This window comes from Microcebus murinus, chromosome 27 (assembly GCF_040939455.1).
Source record: "Microcebus murinus isolate Inina chromosome 27, M.murinus_Inina_mat1.0, whole genome shotgun sequence".
Taxonomy (NCBI): Eukaryota; Metazoa; Chordata; class Mammalia; order Primates; family Cheirogaleidae; genus Microcebus; species Microcebus murinus.
Window position 1 is genome coordinate 15,560,755 of NC_134130.1, and position 18,083 is coordinate 15,578,837.

General features: G+C 37.2%; 1 protein-coding gene across 1 annotated transcript in view; it reads left to right on the plus strand.

Annotated features, from left to right (window-relative positions):
• The first annotated feature begins 439 nt into the window (after window positions 1-439).
• COL25A1 (collagen type XXV alpha 1 chain) overlaps window positions 440-18,083 on the plus strand; it is a 393,583-nt gene continuing 375,939 nt past the window's right edge. Inside the window, exons 1-2 of the mRNA XM_012766225.3 lie at window positions 440-1,374; window positions 2,474-2,543. Coding sequence (XP_012621679.1) covers window positions 1,078-1,374; window positions 2,474-2,543 — 367 coding nt within the window. The 5' untranslated portion in view covers window positions 440-1,077. The remainder of the gene's footprint in view (window positions 1,375-2,473; window positions 2,544-18,083) is intronic.

Below are 18,083 nucleotides of genomic sequence, written 5' to 3' on the forward strand. Positions count from 1 at the left end.
CCCTCCCGGAGGCCATTTCTCCATTTTTAACCAGGATAAAGAGGGGGCGCCAGCCCAGTCAGTATAAACCCTTCCGTGCGGCGGACCCCGCCTCGGCCCCCAGCCCAGGCCGGAGCAGCGGTCTTAGGGGGACGCTGAAGTTACTCCGAGCAGGGGGAGGGGTCGCCATGCTCCTGTCCAATCACGGCGGCCGCTCCGGCTATTTGCATACATTATGCTAATAACAGACCTCCCGCTCCGCTCCCACCCAAGCTCCCCGCCCCCGCCGGGTCCCCCTCGGGCCAAGGTGAACGCGTTACCGTTAGGAGGCGGGCGCCCGCGTTGCCTGCGAGGGGGCGCTGTGCGGCGGGAGCTGCGGCCGGACGCGGGCGCCGGCGGGGTCGGGGGCGGGACGTCGCGCCCGAGCGCGCGCTCACACAGTCTCTCACACACACGCGAGCATCCCGGAGGGTATTTAAGGCTCGCGCTCGCGGAGCTGCGGAGATACTTCGGCCTCGCGACTCGCGCTTGTGCCTTGGGTGCATTTCGTTTCCTCTCTCCTCTCCGCCTGGGACGCTGCTTCCCCGCGGGCTCTCGCGGGCTGCCTCAGCCTTTTTGCCTTGAACTGCGTCCAGGCGGGAGACAGGGCGGCGTGAGGAGACAGCGAATAGGTGGGATCCGGCAAACTAGCGGACGCAACAGGTCCGGTGCCCGGTGGCGAGGGGAGCAGCGGCCTCGGCCGCGTCGCTCGGACCCTGCGCTGCGCTCCCGGGCGCCTCGGAAGCGGTGTCTGTCCTCGGGGAGTCGGGAGAGCTGTCCGAGGGGGCTTCATTTCGGGCTTTACCCCGGCGCCCGCACGTCCCCGGGCGGAGGGTGCTTTTGACTCCGGCTGTGAGGAGCGAAGGGCGCGGAGGATGCTGCTCGCCCGCCGCGCTCGGCGCTGAGGAAAGCGGAGTCCGTCTCTGCGCCCCGGCTCTGACCGCCAAGTTGTGCGGCCACAGGGACTGAACTTTGGAGGGATCGCCCTTTTTCTTTCCTTTGAGATTATTGGGGGTGACCGAGGGTGGGATTGAAGCCGAACCAGCCGCCCCTACCACGATGCTGGTGAAGAAGCACGCGGGGAAAGGGGGGGCCCGGGGCCCCGGATCCGAGGACCCGAGCCCTGCCGGGCAGCGTTGTGCCTGGACCGTGACCCCGTGCGCGGTCCTGGCGGCCCTCCTGTCAGGGGTGGCCTTGATGTCTTGTCTCTACCTGGGGGTGAAAACCAACGACCTGCAGGCGAGGATCGCTGCTCTCGAATCCGCCAAGGGGGCCCCTTCCATTCGTCTGCTGCCAGATACCGTGGATCAGCTCAAGGCCATGGTGCAAGAGAAAGTGGAGCGACTTCTGGCTCAGGTGTGAAAGGCTGGGGTATTTTGCACGTGGATAACATCTTGCACAGGCGTGATTCTGGGTGTACGGATTCTGGGTGTAAGGATAGAGCAGCAGCCTCTATCCGTACAGAATGCACAGTTGGTGTGGCTGTGTGCGCGTGTTAGGTGACAATCTGCATTGACTGTAGCATATATTTGTATATGCACATGCCTTGATATTGCCATCCCTGTCTTTGTCATCGTCCCTCACTCTTCCTTAGTGTTTGCATACTAAGCATATATAAATGTCTAAAAGGGGGAAGGGTGGCTAGAATGGCAATGGAATATTTTATCTCCTTTTAGTTTTCTGAAGTTGTATATGAGCCTTTTCCAATTGTGTGGAGAATATTACTTGTAGACACAATATATCTTTCATGTATTATAAGACGGTTAGAACCATAGGTATTATTAATATATAAAAGGTAATCACCCTTAAAAGTGAAATAACACCATGTATTCTTTAAAAATCAATAACTTCACACATTGAATCTTTTCATATTAACAGTTTAATTTTTTTAAGTAGCTTTATTTTTAGTAAAGGATGCAGTGCCAGGGATCTTTATGAATGCAGAATCACTAGAGTTGAGAGTTAAAAGGAATTTATATTATGTTTAAGGGCACCTTTAGACTAGAGTTAGGGGGTTTTCTGGCACTTGTTCTTCCAACAAGGAGGCTGTTTGTCAGTAGTTGCAGCACAGCATGATAAAGCAGTTAACCTGTGTAAAATATTGCCTGTTGACCTTCATGTATACAATATTGGCTGTTGCAGTTTTATACTAACTGCAACATGTTAGTGCCAGCTTTGTGCATTGACTGCTTATGCTTGAGCTGAGAGTGGTGATAGTTGAAGAATGGAGAAAGATGCTCAACAATCTTGATACCATGTCAATGATCGTTTTCTTTTTTTAGAAACTGTGCCTGGGCATGGTTTACTTTTTGAGTAAAATACAAGTACATATGTAAATATTGGTTATTCAGGCTATCAAATGCTGGTAAATCAAGCATATGGCCAGAGAGTCCCTACAGACTCCATTTCTATATAATGCTACTGATGATTGTTAATACCTCTTCTTTTCCTCCAGAAATCCTACGAACATATGGCTAAAATAAGAATTGCAAGAGAAGCACCTTCAGAGTGTAACTGCCCAGCAGGTAAAATGAAACTTATTTAACAAGGTTTCTTCCAGAGCAGAGCACTTTTAAACAAAGGTCCTGTGTCTGTCAACTCTATGTATAATAATAGTAAAGAAAGAATGCAGACCCAACTTGCTTTAATAAAATCAACATGTCTCAGTGAAAAAGATGGCAAATAAAGCCCTAAATATTATTTTAAGCAGTATACCACTGTTTGTTATGGGAAAGCAAAGGAGAGAGAGATAATCACCAAGGAAATACAGGCAAGATGATGTACAAAGGCAAACTTCTTTGAATTCACAGATTGAAAAATATTCTTCAAGTTTATTAAATTATTTTAATGTCTGGTGAAATGGACTGTAGAACTGTTAGATTCTGAATTCCCTGGTGGCTCATACTGCAGTAGTGTAGGATTTTTTTTTTTTTGTTCCCTTTGGCATACAATTATGTTAGTAAAACACCTTCACTTCCTTTCCTGCTCTTTTTCTATTCTATCAAAAAGATTCTGTATCTAATCCTATAGTTAAAGATAAGAACTGAAGGGAAATTAGTTCTTTACTTGAGCTTCCCATTATAGACTATTGCATTCTCAATGACTTTTTTGAAAAGGCTCATATTTTTACCATTTTTTCTGTGCAGCTTCAGGGAACTGTGATAATGACAACATTTTAGTAGAAGGATGAACATGAGGAACATCATGAGTAAAGTTCCCTGGGTGATCATTAAATCTTCCTTCTCAGAAAGGAAGGCCTCTGAGGCTTTGGTAGTCATCCATAGACCTCACAATTTAGAAGCCCTTGAAATTTGACCACTGGAAAACAGTTAAACATTGTTAATGGATTTACGAACATTTTAGTTTCTTTCATCATCTCACGGAAAGTGAGTCTGTTAATTTTCTTTAATATTCAGGAACGTGATACTTAGCTACTTATATATAGAAAAGCTAGTTTCTGTATTTTTTCATATTCTGAGATTTTTTTCCCTTTGCCATAACTTGTTTTGACACAGCTAATCCAGGCACCATGTTTAGAAATTTTAAATGTCATCTCCAGGTTGTACCTTATAAAAATGTTACTATTTATATTCTGTTACATTGTTGCCCATAATGGAGCTGCATATTTATATGAAGCTGTTTTGACTGAGAAGACATATACTTTAGGTACCAGAAAAACAAAGAGTAAATGTTTGACATTATAGGTTTCATTATTAGTTGTTTTAAGTTGGAAAAGAGCTCAGAAGTCAGATATTCAAGGAAGGCACTTTCCAGTGCAGGAATTAATTCACAGCCACCTCATCAGCCTGGAGGATCATTTAAATTCCCAGGACAGATGGTACAGGACTTCACTGATCACACCACTTAGAGTCTAGCATTTTTTTGTATGTAGCATTCTTGCTAGCTGTGTGAAAAATAACTAGTGCTTAATTAATACAATTCTTAATAAACTTGCTAAAATATAGAAAAGTGACAACGACAGCACTATTCTGTTTTTTGACAAGATATAATTGCTTCATGATGTTTCACATAGGCTAGTTATTGAAGTCTAACTTGTAATATGTGAGAAAGCTGTTACATTTAGAATTTACCTTATATTATCTTAGAAGATTATTGTGGACCATTTTTCATCTTAGCATGTTGTTTTAATAATAAATGGTGATTCCTTGGCTTTTTTTACTGGCTCTCACTGATAGCTGCTTTACTTCCTTCCCACCACTAGAGCTCCACATTATCTCAGTTTTTACCTGGCTACTTGCAAGGTAAACATTTGAAGGTGTGCATTCCAATATACAGAACCAAGCAGGTTTCTTGCTATCAAACCACTGTTATAGAAACAGTCCCTTTTGCCTGTGGAATAATCAGATATTATCCAAATAAAGGCATTATGTTGAAATAGTATCCTGAGGAAAGCTAGTTATTTTGAATTATGATCAGTGAGGTATTGTCTTAGGGAATGAATGGGCTTGCCAAGAGGATTAAAAAGGAGATATAGGACTTCCCACCTGGTTTGGCTATAACCTTGGTTTGCAGTGACTAAGAGTTGTCACCCAGACATCTGTTGGGCAGAGTGAGACAAGTCTGTTACCTCAGCTCAGTTCCTGTGGACAGATGCCCATCCCTTGAAGTTGACACTCTTGATGACAGTTTCAGTCACGGAGCCAAGGACTGATAGCAAAGAAGTAATGCTATATTGTTTGTGATCACTCTAATTGCTTTCAACAGAACTCAGTCCCAGTGAGGTTTATCCAGGTAGGCTGTAAGGTAATCAAAGAATTTATATATATATATATTTTTTAATGCACAGGACGGAACCTCTGTGGATGAGGCATGAAAAAGACTATTTGTCGAATGACTTCTAATTGTAGGGGATGCACTCTTATTTAATTTTCACAACAACCCAGAGAGTTAAGTATTAGTAATCTCATTTTACAGATGAGGAAATTAGGACTCAGAGAAGGTAATTAAGTTAACATAGTAAAGGCAAGGTCAAGATGCCCACATCTGACCGAATCAAAAGTCCAAAGTCTGATGAGGAATAGAGAATGAGTACAGGTTTTGGAGCTGGGTAATTCTGGATTAGAATCTTGGATCTGCTATGGAATAACTTTCTGACATTGATTAAACTGATAAACTTCTCCATGTTCAAATTTCCTTATCTGCAAAAAATGGTGAATAATACCTTCCTCATAGGGTGATAATTTACCTAAACAGTCTGGCATATTAGTGGCTATCCATTCATTCGATGATAGCAATTACTATTCTTTTTACTGTACTATGTACTACTTAACTCTAATCTTGTCTACAGAGACACATGAAATAGGTGGGAAAACTGAGACCTGGAGATGCTTTATAATGTTTTTAAAACTCCATGGCTGATTAATGGCAAGTTTTGGACTAGAACACTACACTTAATTAAACAAATATATCTAGAGATTATTCATGTAAATTATTCATACTAGTCAACATTTCTTGGTGCTATATCAAGGAAGATTTGTTCTTTATAAATATTTCTATTAGTCTCCAAGATTATTTTTACCAAAATTGCAAGGAAAACTTTTGACCTTTTAGGTAAACCATGATTTAAGTGGATAGGACCTGAGCTTAAAACAGCATGGGGATATTAAAGAATATCCTTACAGTTTTAATATCAGATATTTACAAAAAGAAGTAGTTTAACTATATTACTCATTTTTAGACTTATTTTAGCAGCTTTACTGTAGTACAGTTTGTGATATTTATTCATTTTAATATTTTTCAAATATTATAGAGTTGGGCAACCATCACCACAATTCAGTTTTAGATCATCTTTGTAACCTTGGAAAATTCACGTTTACTTTTTCATGTGCTCAAGAGAATCTCTGTTTTCTAAAACATTTGCTTTAAAGAAACCCCAAAATAATAATTTTAAGAAACTCATACAAATTGAAGCTGTGTTTAGCAGAATATTTGATTTAGCAGCAGCTGAGCCATGGAAATTCAGCTGGCATCTGTGGCTTGGCCTCTGTAAAATTCGACTCTCACTTGAGAGATTTAGTTGGCTCTTTGCTATGGCTGTAGAATTCTGTTTTGGGTTTCTTTTCTTGGAATCCTACATAAAGTATGGATAAACCAGGCATATTTATGGGAAGGTTTCTATGTTCCAACTGATAAAGAACACTGGGAGCCAGGCAGCCAACCAAAAGATGTTTAGATCACAAAGATTTGTGTATCTTACTCATTAGTAGTGTTGCTTGCCCAGGGCATTAGATATTAAGAACCTCTGTGGTGTAATGGATGGAGAATGTAAATGGGGAATAAAGGATCCAAAGTTGTAATCCTGTCTTTGTCGTTAACACATTGTATGATTTGGGGCAAGTCCTTTCTTAAGAATGACTTTTACAGATTCTATTTTCATATCTCTAAAATAGGAGTGCTGGACAAGAATGACTTTGAAGGGCATTGTTGATTCTCCAGGTTAAAGGCCAAATACTAGATACTAGGAAAATGCCGATGAGCAAGGCAGACTTGGTATCTGCCCTCATGGAGCTTATATTTCAATGAGGATTACAGACATTTATTTAAAAGTGATGTGAATTCAGAGGTGTGGTAAGTGCAATTGAAAAGTATAGTGTGCTTTGGAGCACATGACCAAAATCTCTTCCATTTTTGTAAATACTAAAGATTCTTTTTCTTTTCTCTGGGGAAAAAGAGATAAGTACAATTCTGTTGTAGAAATTCACAATAGAGAAAATATGGCTTCTGATGAAAAATAAAAGCTCTAGCAATGGAAAAAAAGCTGATGTGCAGAGCTTCATTTGCTTTTGGCTTTCTAAGAATTTATGGACAGATAAAGGTACACTGATACCTGGTATACCTATACTGATACCCCACCTGAAACAAAAAAGTAACTTTTAATACATAAAGTGTTGTTGTAGATAGGATGATGATGATTTACTCTTCTACTTTTCTCTTGAAAAGATTTAGGTTGTATAGAGGAGAAACCTCCTGTCTGAGACACTGAGCAGTACCACTGGACCTGGCTACTGTATACGATAATCATTAAATGCAGCACAACTAGTCATCTTCTTGGAGAGTTTAGCTAGAGGTAAAAAAAAGTATATTAAGATAACTTCTAAGGTTCCTATACGTCTATGAAAATAATTGTGTACAAAAGTAAGAATAAATGTAGACAAGCAAAAAAGTACCTCAGATTCATAAATGTGAATGGTATAGCCTCTGGTGACTGACTTTGTGGCATCTTCTCAATTTGGGGTGGAAATAAATGTTCACTGTAGCTTTACAGTTATGTACCCTTTGTATAAGAACGTTTTAATTATGTTGTTAATATAAATTTACTTTATCATATAAAACTTGTATTTCTTACTAACATGTTTTTTTCACTTATGCCATACATTTTTCTGACACATGGCACTATGAATGGAAAGAGTGCATCAAGTAAGGGGACAATAATGTGCAGATTTTCAATTATGTTAGGGCAAGAATAGTCAGAAACAGTTTGCAGAAAGAAAGCAAATTAAAACGCTTATTCATATTATTTCAATGAGAATAACAGGCATTCCCCTCTTCTTATAAGGCCAAACAATACAATGTGACATCTGAGTGCCTTCAAGCATTCATGTTAAATTGTTTCAATCCTGATGAGTACAGCAGTTTGGGTATAACACTTTTAGTTGGTCCAGTAGTGACAGCTGGCAAAATTCCCTGTCACCCAAAGGACTGAGGACAAATTGCCTCTTGAAGCAGTGTTCTTGTTTCTTAGCTTCTCTTTTGCTTTTCTTGTCTGTAAGTTATTATAAAGCTAATTCTTCAAATACTCTTTTTCTTACCTTAGTAATTCTACTCTTCTGTGATCTAGAAATTGTTTAACAGAAGGATATAAATTCTACATAGAGCTTAATTCCTTCTAGCTCATTTGAATTATGTGTAGGTACAAGTAGACTCTCAGGGCCATAATAACCTACTGAGCTTCTGATTGCTTTGTAATTGTGCAAAATCAAATACATGGCATTAACAAAAACAGTATCTGAATGTCAGGATTAGGGCTAGGAATGGAGAAGGGCATCCTCCCATCAACAGGATTGGGTAAATGGAGAGCTGGTGGGGAAACATGCCAGAATCAGGACTGCCTTGCAGCCTGGTGGGGTGGGGGCATTTCCTGCTAGAGGAGGAACCTCACTAGACACTTACCCAAATAACATCAATCTGTGTTATCTTGAGTGGAAACCGTCCAAAACCTATCATGAAAAAATATTTTTATTCCATCCTACCACTTTATAAACATTACTTGGTGGTTTGATGGAAGCTGAGAATGTGAAAACAATGTATGAGTCAGTCTGGGCTGCAGGCTGTAGTCTAGTATGTGACAGCTAAACATAGAAGCATCCCCACCCTCCCTGGTTTGCCAATGTGGGTGAAGTTCCATGCAGTGGTTTAATGCACTATGACATTTTTTTTTTTTTTTTTTTTTTTTTTTATATTTTTTTTTTTTTATTTTTTTTTTCTTTATCTTAGGCATTAGGTTTGTATGCACTATGACATTTAACATTCCCCCCTCCCATCCCCAGTTTGTGTTCAAAATGACCATGGCATGCCTGTGTACTCAGTTCTTAGACATAGATACTTACTGCATCATCGGGGATTTGTTAGGCAATCTTGCAATTAAGAAGTAGTATTTCAAAATTGACTTTTAAAAAGGATGAAATACAGAAGAGCAAGATGAGGGAGTAAGTGGAAATCACTTACAAATTAAAATTGAGCACTTAAAAATTTTTTAAAATAGATTTAGGGGTACAAATTGAATTCTATTACATGTGTATGTTGTATAGTGGTGAAGTCTGAGCATTCAGTGTACCCATTGCTCAAGTAGTGTATGTACCCCACAGGTAATTTTTTATCCCCCAACCCTTCCCACTCTCCTCCTTTGTGAGTCTCCAATGTCCATTATACACTCTGTGTGCCCTTCTGTAGCCATAGTTTAGCTCCTACTTGTAAGTGAGAACATGTGGCATTTATTTTTCTGTTCTTGAATTACTTCACTTAGGATTATGACCTCCAGTTCCATCCAAGTTTCTGGAAAAGACATAATTTCATTCTTTCTTATCATTGACTAGTACTCCATGTATACATGTACCACATTTTGTTAATCTGCTCATCAGTTGATGGGCACTTAGGTTGATTCCAGGTCTTTATGATTGTGAATTGTGCTGTGATAAACATATGAGTGCAGGTATATTTTTGATAGAATGACTTCTTGTCCTTTGAGTAGATACCTCGTAGTGGGATTGCAGAATGAAATAGGATCTACTTTTAGTTCTTTGAGAAATCTCCATACTGATCTCCATAGAGGTTGTACTAATTTACATTCTCACCAACAGTGATTAGTGTTCCCTTTTCACTGCATAAAACTGAGCACTTTTCACTGGCATCATATATTTCTCCAAATGAGTATTTGTAAGTCATTTAAATGATAGGGTTCCTTGAGGAAATTCCACCAGATGGCAGGCGCCTCCCCTCTGTGACCACAAGGAGGAGGAACAGAGCTGAATGGCGGGACTTTATTCTGCCAGCTCCTTCCCAGTTAAACCCCTAGCTGACTTCTGTCTCTTGTCTTTTGTTTGCAATGGCAAAGACTCCTGGAGAAAGCAAATAATTTCTTCCACCTATATTTGAAGACTAGAGCCATAAGATATTTTTAAAAATCTAGTAAATTTCACATTTATGTAAGTTAAAAAGTTCATTTAGTAGATAAATGCAAACATAAGAACTTTAGGTTAGTATTCTGATAACGAGAATAAATGAACTGAACATAATTGAATTTACCAGTTAGGGATTTTGTTCATACATTTTGTAATTTCTCAGAATTCTGTAAGAATCATTTGGAATCACTTTCGTGCTTTTGACATCATTTCATCTGGAGTTTCAATTTCAACTTCAATTGCCACCCACATACTATGACAATTGAAATGCATTCTTTATTTTTCCTCATATTGTGTTCCTTAGTCCTTCCTTCGTTCCTTTTGTTCAATCTGTCTTTTTGCTATAAAGGCATGTTTAGTAGATGTAGGCCTTATTTGCCAGAAATGCTAAAATTGCATCTGTTCATTTGGACATTAATAATTTAGATTTTAGGAGGTCTAGTTTCCTAGAATATGTACACAACGTTTTTATTCCCATGTTTGAAATGTGGTCAGGACATTCTTAAATATAATTTTCACATTTAGGCTAAGTGGCTGAGTAAATTGTGTGAGTTGTAGCCAGCTCTAATTTGTACATTATGGTTATATTGAGAGTCAGAATATGTCTAATAGAAGTAGCTGATCTGGCAGGGGTAAAATCTATTTTTCTTTTTTTTATCTAAGAGTTTCCATGTAAAAAGCATAAAAGATGGGTAGAAAGCCATATCCCCTGACCTCTCAGAATCATCTCTCTCTACCATCATACTTTGAAAGCCTGGTATTTTAGAGTTCTTATTGTCCCATACTTCTGGAAAATAGTAAGGGAGCCAGAGGAATTCTCCATTATAGCTCTATATTATACTTCTATTTCTGATCTTTAAAATGGTATAATTAAATATGCCAGGAAAATTCATACCTTTCTTACTCAACATTCCTGTCTTAGGTAGTTCTGGGAGCTATCAAAGGTAAGTTGTTTGTATTACCCTTCCAGGAAGTATGAAACTACAGTTTGTGGTCACAGGGACTCCAGACTATAACCAGCATTTTAAAGATATATATGATATGATCATAAGATAAAAGTGATTTCCTCAAACCACATAAAAAAAAACCCAACCTTTTTTACTGTAAAGTCATGCCAAAAATGCTGGCAAGTCCTAGGGCTTCTAAGTGAACTTAGGAATACTAAAAATCATTTTTTTTTTTACTCAGTGAATTAGGGCACAAAGTCAGAGTAGACAAAGTTCAGATGGAAATGAGCTTCTTAAATTACTACTTTTCTGAGGATGGTTATCAACCAGGCTGGGAGTCAGCTAGGTTAAGTGGACCAAGGATCACATGGCCTTTGTGGGCAGATCCTGACATGCTAACTTGTAATGGGTCTCATGGTATAACTGCATCCCACTTCCTAAGGGAATGGGTCGAGAGTCTGATTCTACCAATTTCATTTATGAGCTTCTTGGCAGGGGCTCCAGTTTGTATCTGTGCATCTCTAGGGCTTATTGTAGAGATCTCTATAGAAGGTTCTCTATGAAAGTTCATGATAATTATAATGAAGATCTGACAACTGGGCTGGGTTGAGGACTTTTATTGTGGTCCTTCTCTTTCTATACATTAATATTCTCACCCCATGCCTTTTAAACATTTTCTCTGAGAACTTTGTGAGCCATAGCATGTTAAAGCTAATACATATCTTGGAGGTCAGTTAGTTCAGAGGTTTCATAACATTTCTTAAAGAGACTGAACCTTTTTTAAAAATGAAATTTTATGAGAAACTCCAGCATATGAAATCGAGTACAATGTTAGCAACATATATTGACCTGGGAAATTTGAGGGGACAGAGGCCAAAACCCTACATGCCCTTTTCTTCTGCTGTCCACCTCTTTCCCTGAGACATCTCCGAAGAACCTTAGGACTCCATAGGACACTGTCAGAAAATTACTGAAAGTCCAATCTCCAGTGCCATCCAAGCTGCTATGTCTAGAGATAACTTATGCTTGTCAACACAAAATTTATCTTTAAAATTCTGTATCAGAAGCATTACTAGAAATGATGGTAGTAATATTATTTATTAAAATTAATGGAATCCAAAAACATCTATTAATGTAATACTGTCTCTTTCATGGGTTGTATGTAGTATGCTAGCAAAGAAGGTGATATAATAATAGCAGAGCTGGAAAGCTGGGCAAATGCACAGTGTAACTGAGCATGCCATTTGTAAGACAATCACCATCTCACTGTATCTTTTTTAAAAAAGTCATTTATATTTTTAAGCTTTCAAGTCATAATACTGTTCTTGTTTTTTGAATGACAATTTTCTGTGTCTTTCAATTTTTTTCCTTATGTTTTAGCTTTTTATATAATTCCAGATATTCATATGAGATTTTATCACCAAGTTACAGCAATCCATTGCTTTTTTTTTTTTTTTTTTTTTTTTTAAGAGACAGAGTCTTGTTCTGTTGCCCAGGCTGGAGTGTAGTGGCATGATCATAATGATCATAGCTCATTGTGTAACTGCTTACCGTATCCTCAAACTCCTGGGCTCAAGGGATCCTCTTGCTTCAGCCTCCCAAATAGCTGGAACTACAGGCATGCACCACCATGCCTGGATAATTTTTAAGATTTTTTTTTTTTTTATAGAGATGGGTTCTTATTATGTTGCCCAGGCTGGTCTTGAACTCTGGCCTCAAGCAATCCTTCTGTCTCAACCTCCCATAGTGCTGGGATTACAGGTGTGAGCCACCCTGCCTGGCTTCCATTGCTTTTTTATGTATTTATTTAAAGTAGTTGGTTTTTTGACTAATAATTACTACTTAGTTCACAAGGTAGTATGTGAAAAATAACTCTCCCCCAAATTATATTATTTATAGAAAATCTATATTGTGAGAAAGTTGTTATTAAAGATGCTTCTAAGGTTTTTGAGGCTTTCTTACTTGATTTAACATTTGGTTGTATGTAAAAATGATGCTGTTGTATTGAAATTTAAATTGACAGCACAATGAGAATATATGAATTGTACATCTATGTTTAAATAGTAATAGGAAAAATCTCTAGGAGTTGACAATATTTTAGCTAATGGTGAATGAAATATACATTTCACAGAGAAAGTATAAATCTAGCTATAACATCACGGTGACAAGTATTACAAAAGAAAATTTGAAAGCTAATACTCTACCTCCTGCTGAAATGAATGTCCACTGTCATCAGCAATGCTATTTACTTACTACGCGAGTAGCTAGTTGTGGACAGTGGTTTGGCCAAGTGAAACACCTTCCTCAAATGTCATGTAGGACACCTACTAGAATGACACAGTAATTGTACAAGTTATCAAGCTTTGGTGAGCAATTTTTTTTCTTTAATACACAGTCTCAAAGTATGGACTTCAAGGAAGTCTGGAAGAGAAAATGACTTTTTTTTAACTAGTTACTTTGCCTTCTGAGAGAAAACAATTATCAGTAAAGATAGGAAAGTTGATTGAGTAATAAAGCCCAGAAAGATCATTTATGCCAACCAAAGCTATTGTAAACTACAAAGAAGAAATTTAACCAAATATACTATCCCCTAAATTTACTTCCTAAACTCTACAGATCTACTGACAGTTTCACAGGAGTTTAAGCAGCAAGCCTGACAGTGTGACTTAGTACTACTATACATGTTAAGCATCTGGAAGTTTTTAATAAAAGAAAAACTATTGCATTGAGAAATTACATCTATAAAGAAACCAGGGCTTTTATATTCTTGTATAGAGAATAATAACTTCTGTGCAAAGTTATTTAATGTTCTAAATTTTAGCTACTTCTAAGGATATTTTTCTGAATATTGGGTTGATTCTATAATCAAGTTCTATATGAGGAATGCTATGTGTTGATGGTAAAATTTATGTTACCATTTTTGGAATATTAAAAAAAAAGGTGTTTTTTTTTTTTTTTTTTAGCAAAACGTGTCCTTGAATTGAGAGGTCTGAGGTATACTTTCTGTTTTCTATGTGTGAGCTCATGACACATTAGACTCAGAATATGTTTTATTCTTTTAAGCCTTCATTTTTTGGAGCAGAAAACCCTTGTTTTCATCATCAATCCTCAAGAGGAAATCCAACAGAGGAATTTTATAATCAGTCACATGGATCCCCTGCATATGTGCATCATACATCATTTTTCTTACCATTTTCAATTTATTATGTCTCCACTTTTGTTTAATTGTAATCATATGCCACTAGCATTTTAAACATTCACATTGTTTTTGCATTTATAGGCTGTGATGAGATTAATAATGTTCATTGGATTCCTAAAAATTAAGAGTAAACACAACAGGCCCTCAATGAACAGCATTGCCCTAATGGGTTTCGTTGTTGGCAAACAGAATGCATAGGATTGTCTTTGGGATGTAGCCATGTATCTATGAAACTACAAAAATAGAGTATCTTCCATAGTCCTAAATGAGACCCCTCATTCTGGTTAGACACTCTCCTATCCTCCCTCCCCTTCTTTAGCATGAATATAAACTCTGTTTTGCTTCCATTCCATTGAGAACACTTTACTGGGATTACTGTTGGCATTTAATTTGGGGCTTCATCGGCCTTAGGTCCCAAAGTCTCTAGACCTTTCCTGGGCAATACCTGTGCTTATGATTCAGTCGAGCAGCATGACTGAGGAAACAGCAATGGCAAATATCCATACTTAAAAGAATGGTTCTCAACTAGCAGATTTCTTTACTGTAGGATTTGTGCATTGTGAATCTCCAAAATGGAGACTATAATATGTCATGCTTTCTAAACATTTTTGGTCATAGAACGTATTTTTTCCTTTTAGATAAAACAATATGGCCAAGAGTAAGATGTGTTTTCTACCAGGGCCATCTACAGAGAAGGAGTTTGGAGGTTTGTAAAATGTTAGCTGAGATAATCCAAGGTTAATAAACTGTTTCCCAATTTGTGTAAGTAGAGCTTGATGAGTTTCTAGAAAGAAGGAGATGGAAGAGAAGAAGGAGAACAAAACCTAATGTAAATGGGATTTCTTCAGGTAAGATGAAAGCCTAAAGCCAGAAGGCAAACTCAAAACGCCAGGCAAGTAACATAAATGTGTGCAGTTTGTTAGATGAGGCTATCCTGCCATCAGATTGGAGTGTAAGACCTACCTAAAAGCATTTAAGTAATTTTTGAAAGTACTTTGCCAAATGAAGCAAAGTACTTTATTTTGTCCGATCTAAAGGATGAACTTTAGCCTTTAGTTCAGCTATCTAACTTAGCTACCTAACTCAACTACTTTCACTTTTGGAGAAAAATGAACTTATATTTTATATAAATTTATTCTTTTTCAACACAAACTAGGAGAAATAAGTCCTAGTTAATACCATTTTCTTTGGGACAAATTTCAGAGTATATGGCCTATTCTTATGTTCATTAAGAATACTATAATATTTTTCTTAAAGATATGATTTTCAGTGGATAGAGCAATAATAGTAGAATCTAAATAATAACTAGTCATAATTAGGTACAATCAATATTTAAGTTTTATCAAAGCCTTTTATGTGGAGTCTGAATCAAGTAACCTAATAATATGTAGCTTAAATTAATGTTCTCAAGAATTTTTTTTTTTTTTTTGAGACAGAGTCTCACTTTGTTGCCCAGGCTAGAGTGAGTTCTATGGCATCAGCCTAGCTCACAGCAACCTCAAACTCCTGGGCTCAAGCAATCCTTCTGCCTCAGCCTCCCAAATAGCTGGGACTATAGGCATGTGCCACCATGCCCAGCTAATTTTTTCTATATATATTAGTTGGCCAATTAATTTCTTTCTATTTAAAGTAGAGGCGGGGTCTTGCTCTTGCTCAGGCTGGTCTCGAACTCATGACCTCGAGCAATCTGCCTGCCTCGGCCTCCGATAGTGCTAGGATTATAGGTGTGAGCCACCGCGCCTAGCCTGTTCTCAAGAATTTAAAGACATATCTAGAATACAGCAAACTGAAAAAGATGTTTTTTCTTATAAAGGTAGAAAAAATAGCTTCTTATAAACGTAGTACATACTCATTGTAAAACCATGGTATATCTCTGTATGATATTCGTATGAATTCCCACAATTTAACAATTTCTTTTTGTACGTTTAGATTATTGTCAATGTTTTCATAAATAACCTTGCAGTGAATAATCTGATAAATGTTTGTGTACATTGCTGATAATTACCTATAAGTGAAATTGATGATTCAAGTGTTATGAACATTTGTACAGCCCATGATGTGTACAGCCAAGTTGCACATTAGAAAGTGAATGAAAGTGCTGGCTGATCTTCCGGCATACCGAATGTTCACTGACATTGAGTGAACACTCAAAAGGGGGTGATATAACCATAGTATAAAAGATTAGCAAGTGATATTTAAGAAAATCATTAATGATAGTAAGAATACTTAAGACCAGTTCTTGATTCTGTAGTTAAATGAACTGTTTGCAGAATTCCTTCCAAAATCTCTTCATCTTTTACTCTTTACCAGAAGTCAGTGATGTTTTGGTGGGTTCAACCTTTGCATTGTTTTTCTCATTGTTTTAGTCTCATTAAATGCAACACTTTTTAGTTCTTTTCCACTTTTGCTACTGGCTCAATTTTGGTGCTATAGAGGGAAAAAATATTGTAGTCTTCTAAGTTCAAAAGAGTATTTTCATTACAATCATTATTCTTGAAGTTTTGTCCTGAAGAATTTGCAGGAACTTTGGTTTCTGTTGTTCTTACTCTTTGGGGAGCTGGATTTAAAACCCAGCCAGAAATCCATCAACATTCTACTGTATATTTTGGAGTAGCTGAAGAATTGCTTAGTGTGAACTTTAGTGTTCATATTAAAAAAACGATTTCACTGAGAGATGAACTACCTTTAAAAGCAAACTTGAAGCAGAAATATAATTTAGTTATGTGAGTCATCAGTTTCTCCATTAGGTTGGTTTTCTGCTGCCTGCAGGATGGCATATTGACAAACCCTTAGGATCAGCTAGGAGAATATATGACTGTATTAACAATGGCATATTTGGTTGTGACTTAGAAAAAACAGTCACTGTTCTAGGGAGTTTTTAAGGAAGAAAGTTTTGTAAACAGCAAAAGTGCATATATTACTCTAAAATAAAACTATAGTCTTAAAAAGAAAACACCCTTTATAGTTCTCTTTGCTTTAGCATCACTCTTATTAAATAGATGGGGATGTTCTTTTAAACTACTTTTCTTCGAAATAACCAGATTAATAACCATTGAATAAATATTTAAGAAGTGGCTTTTGCTGTTCTTGAATGCCATTGAGCTTCCCTCATGTAAACTATGGTTTCGAGTAGATAATTAGTATTAAATAACCATTACAGTTGTTTCTTCAGGTCACAACCAGCTCATCCAGGTACCTTCTAGAAGGGACCATCTATCTCATCACTTCAACATCCTAAAAGCAGTTTGACAGGCAAAGTGCTAGTCCTTTCTTGCAAAATTAGAATGCTACTGTTTGATTAACAAGGAGTGTAAATTATCAAAATAACGGTCTTCCTATCCCTAGAATATCTTATTTATTTGGAATCTGGGTTTTCTTTCTTTCCTTTTTGAGAAAGAAAGAATGTTTAAAGATATAGGAAGCTGGTGTTGGAATTTGTTCAAAAAAAGCAATTTTCAGAGAATGACCTCAAGTCAATTTATAACAACCTCTGTACTCTATGATTACTTGATTGCATCCTGAATAATCAAAGAAAAGTTCAGCAGTGCCCTGATAAGTTTTAGTTTTCATTGTAATTTTATTCTTTCAAAACTAGTGAATGGTTGACTAGTATGTAACAGTTTGTAGTTAACTATATTTATTTAGAAGAGCCCTTTGTACACTTTTAGTTAAAACTGAAGCTTATTCTTTTGCAGAGAATATTATAAGATGTTTTCTTGTACTCTCCCTATTAATTAATTTCTTTTCCTTTTTAATATCCAAGTCTAACATTTTCCTATATGTGCTTTATTTATCTATATTATTTATATCTGTATGTATCTATAGTTATCTGTGTGTGTTTTGTTGAACCATTTGCATGTAAGTTGTAGACATTATGATGCTTTATCACTAAATATTTCAGTATGAATTTTCTAAGAATAAAGATATAACCACAATACTGTAATCATATCTGGGAAAATTTTCCTAGTGTCATCTAATATCCTATATATGTTTAAGTTTCTCCAATTGTCTCTTCAGTGTCTTTACAGATAACTTTTTCCCCCAAACCAAGATCTAGTCAAGTTTTATGCATTGTATTTGTTACAGTGTTTCCTATTCTCAATTTATCTATTTGTTTATGTATGGTATTATTTCACTTTACCTCCGTTTTTTGTATTTCCTCTAAACTTGATAAATTCAGGTTAAACATTTTTGGCAAGAATATTTTATATTCTTTATATT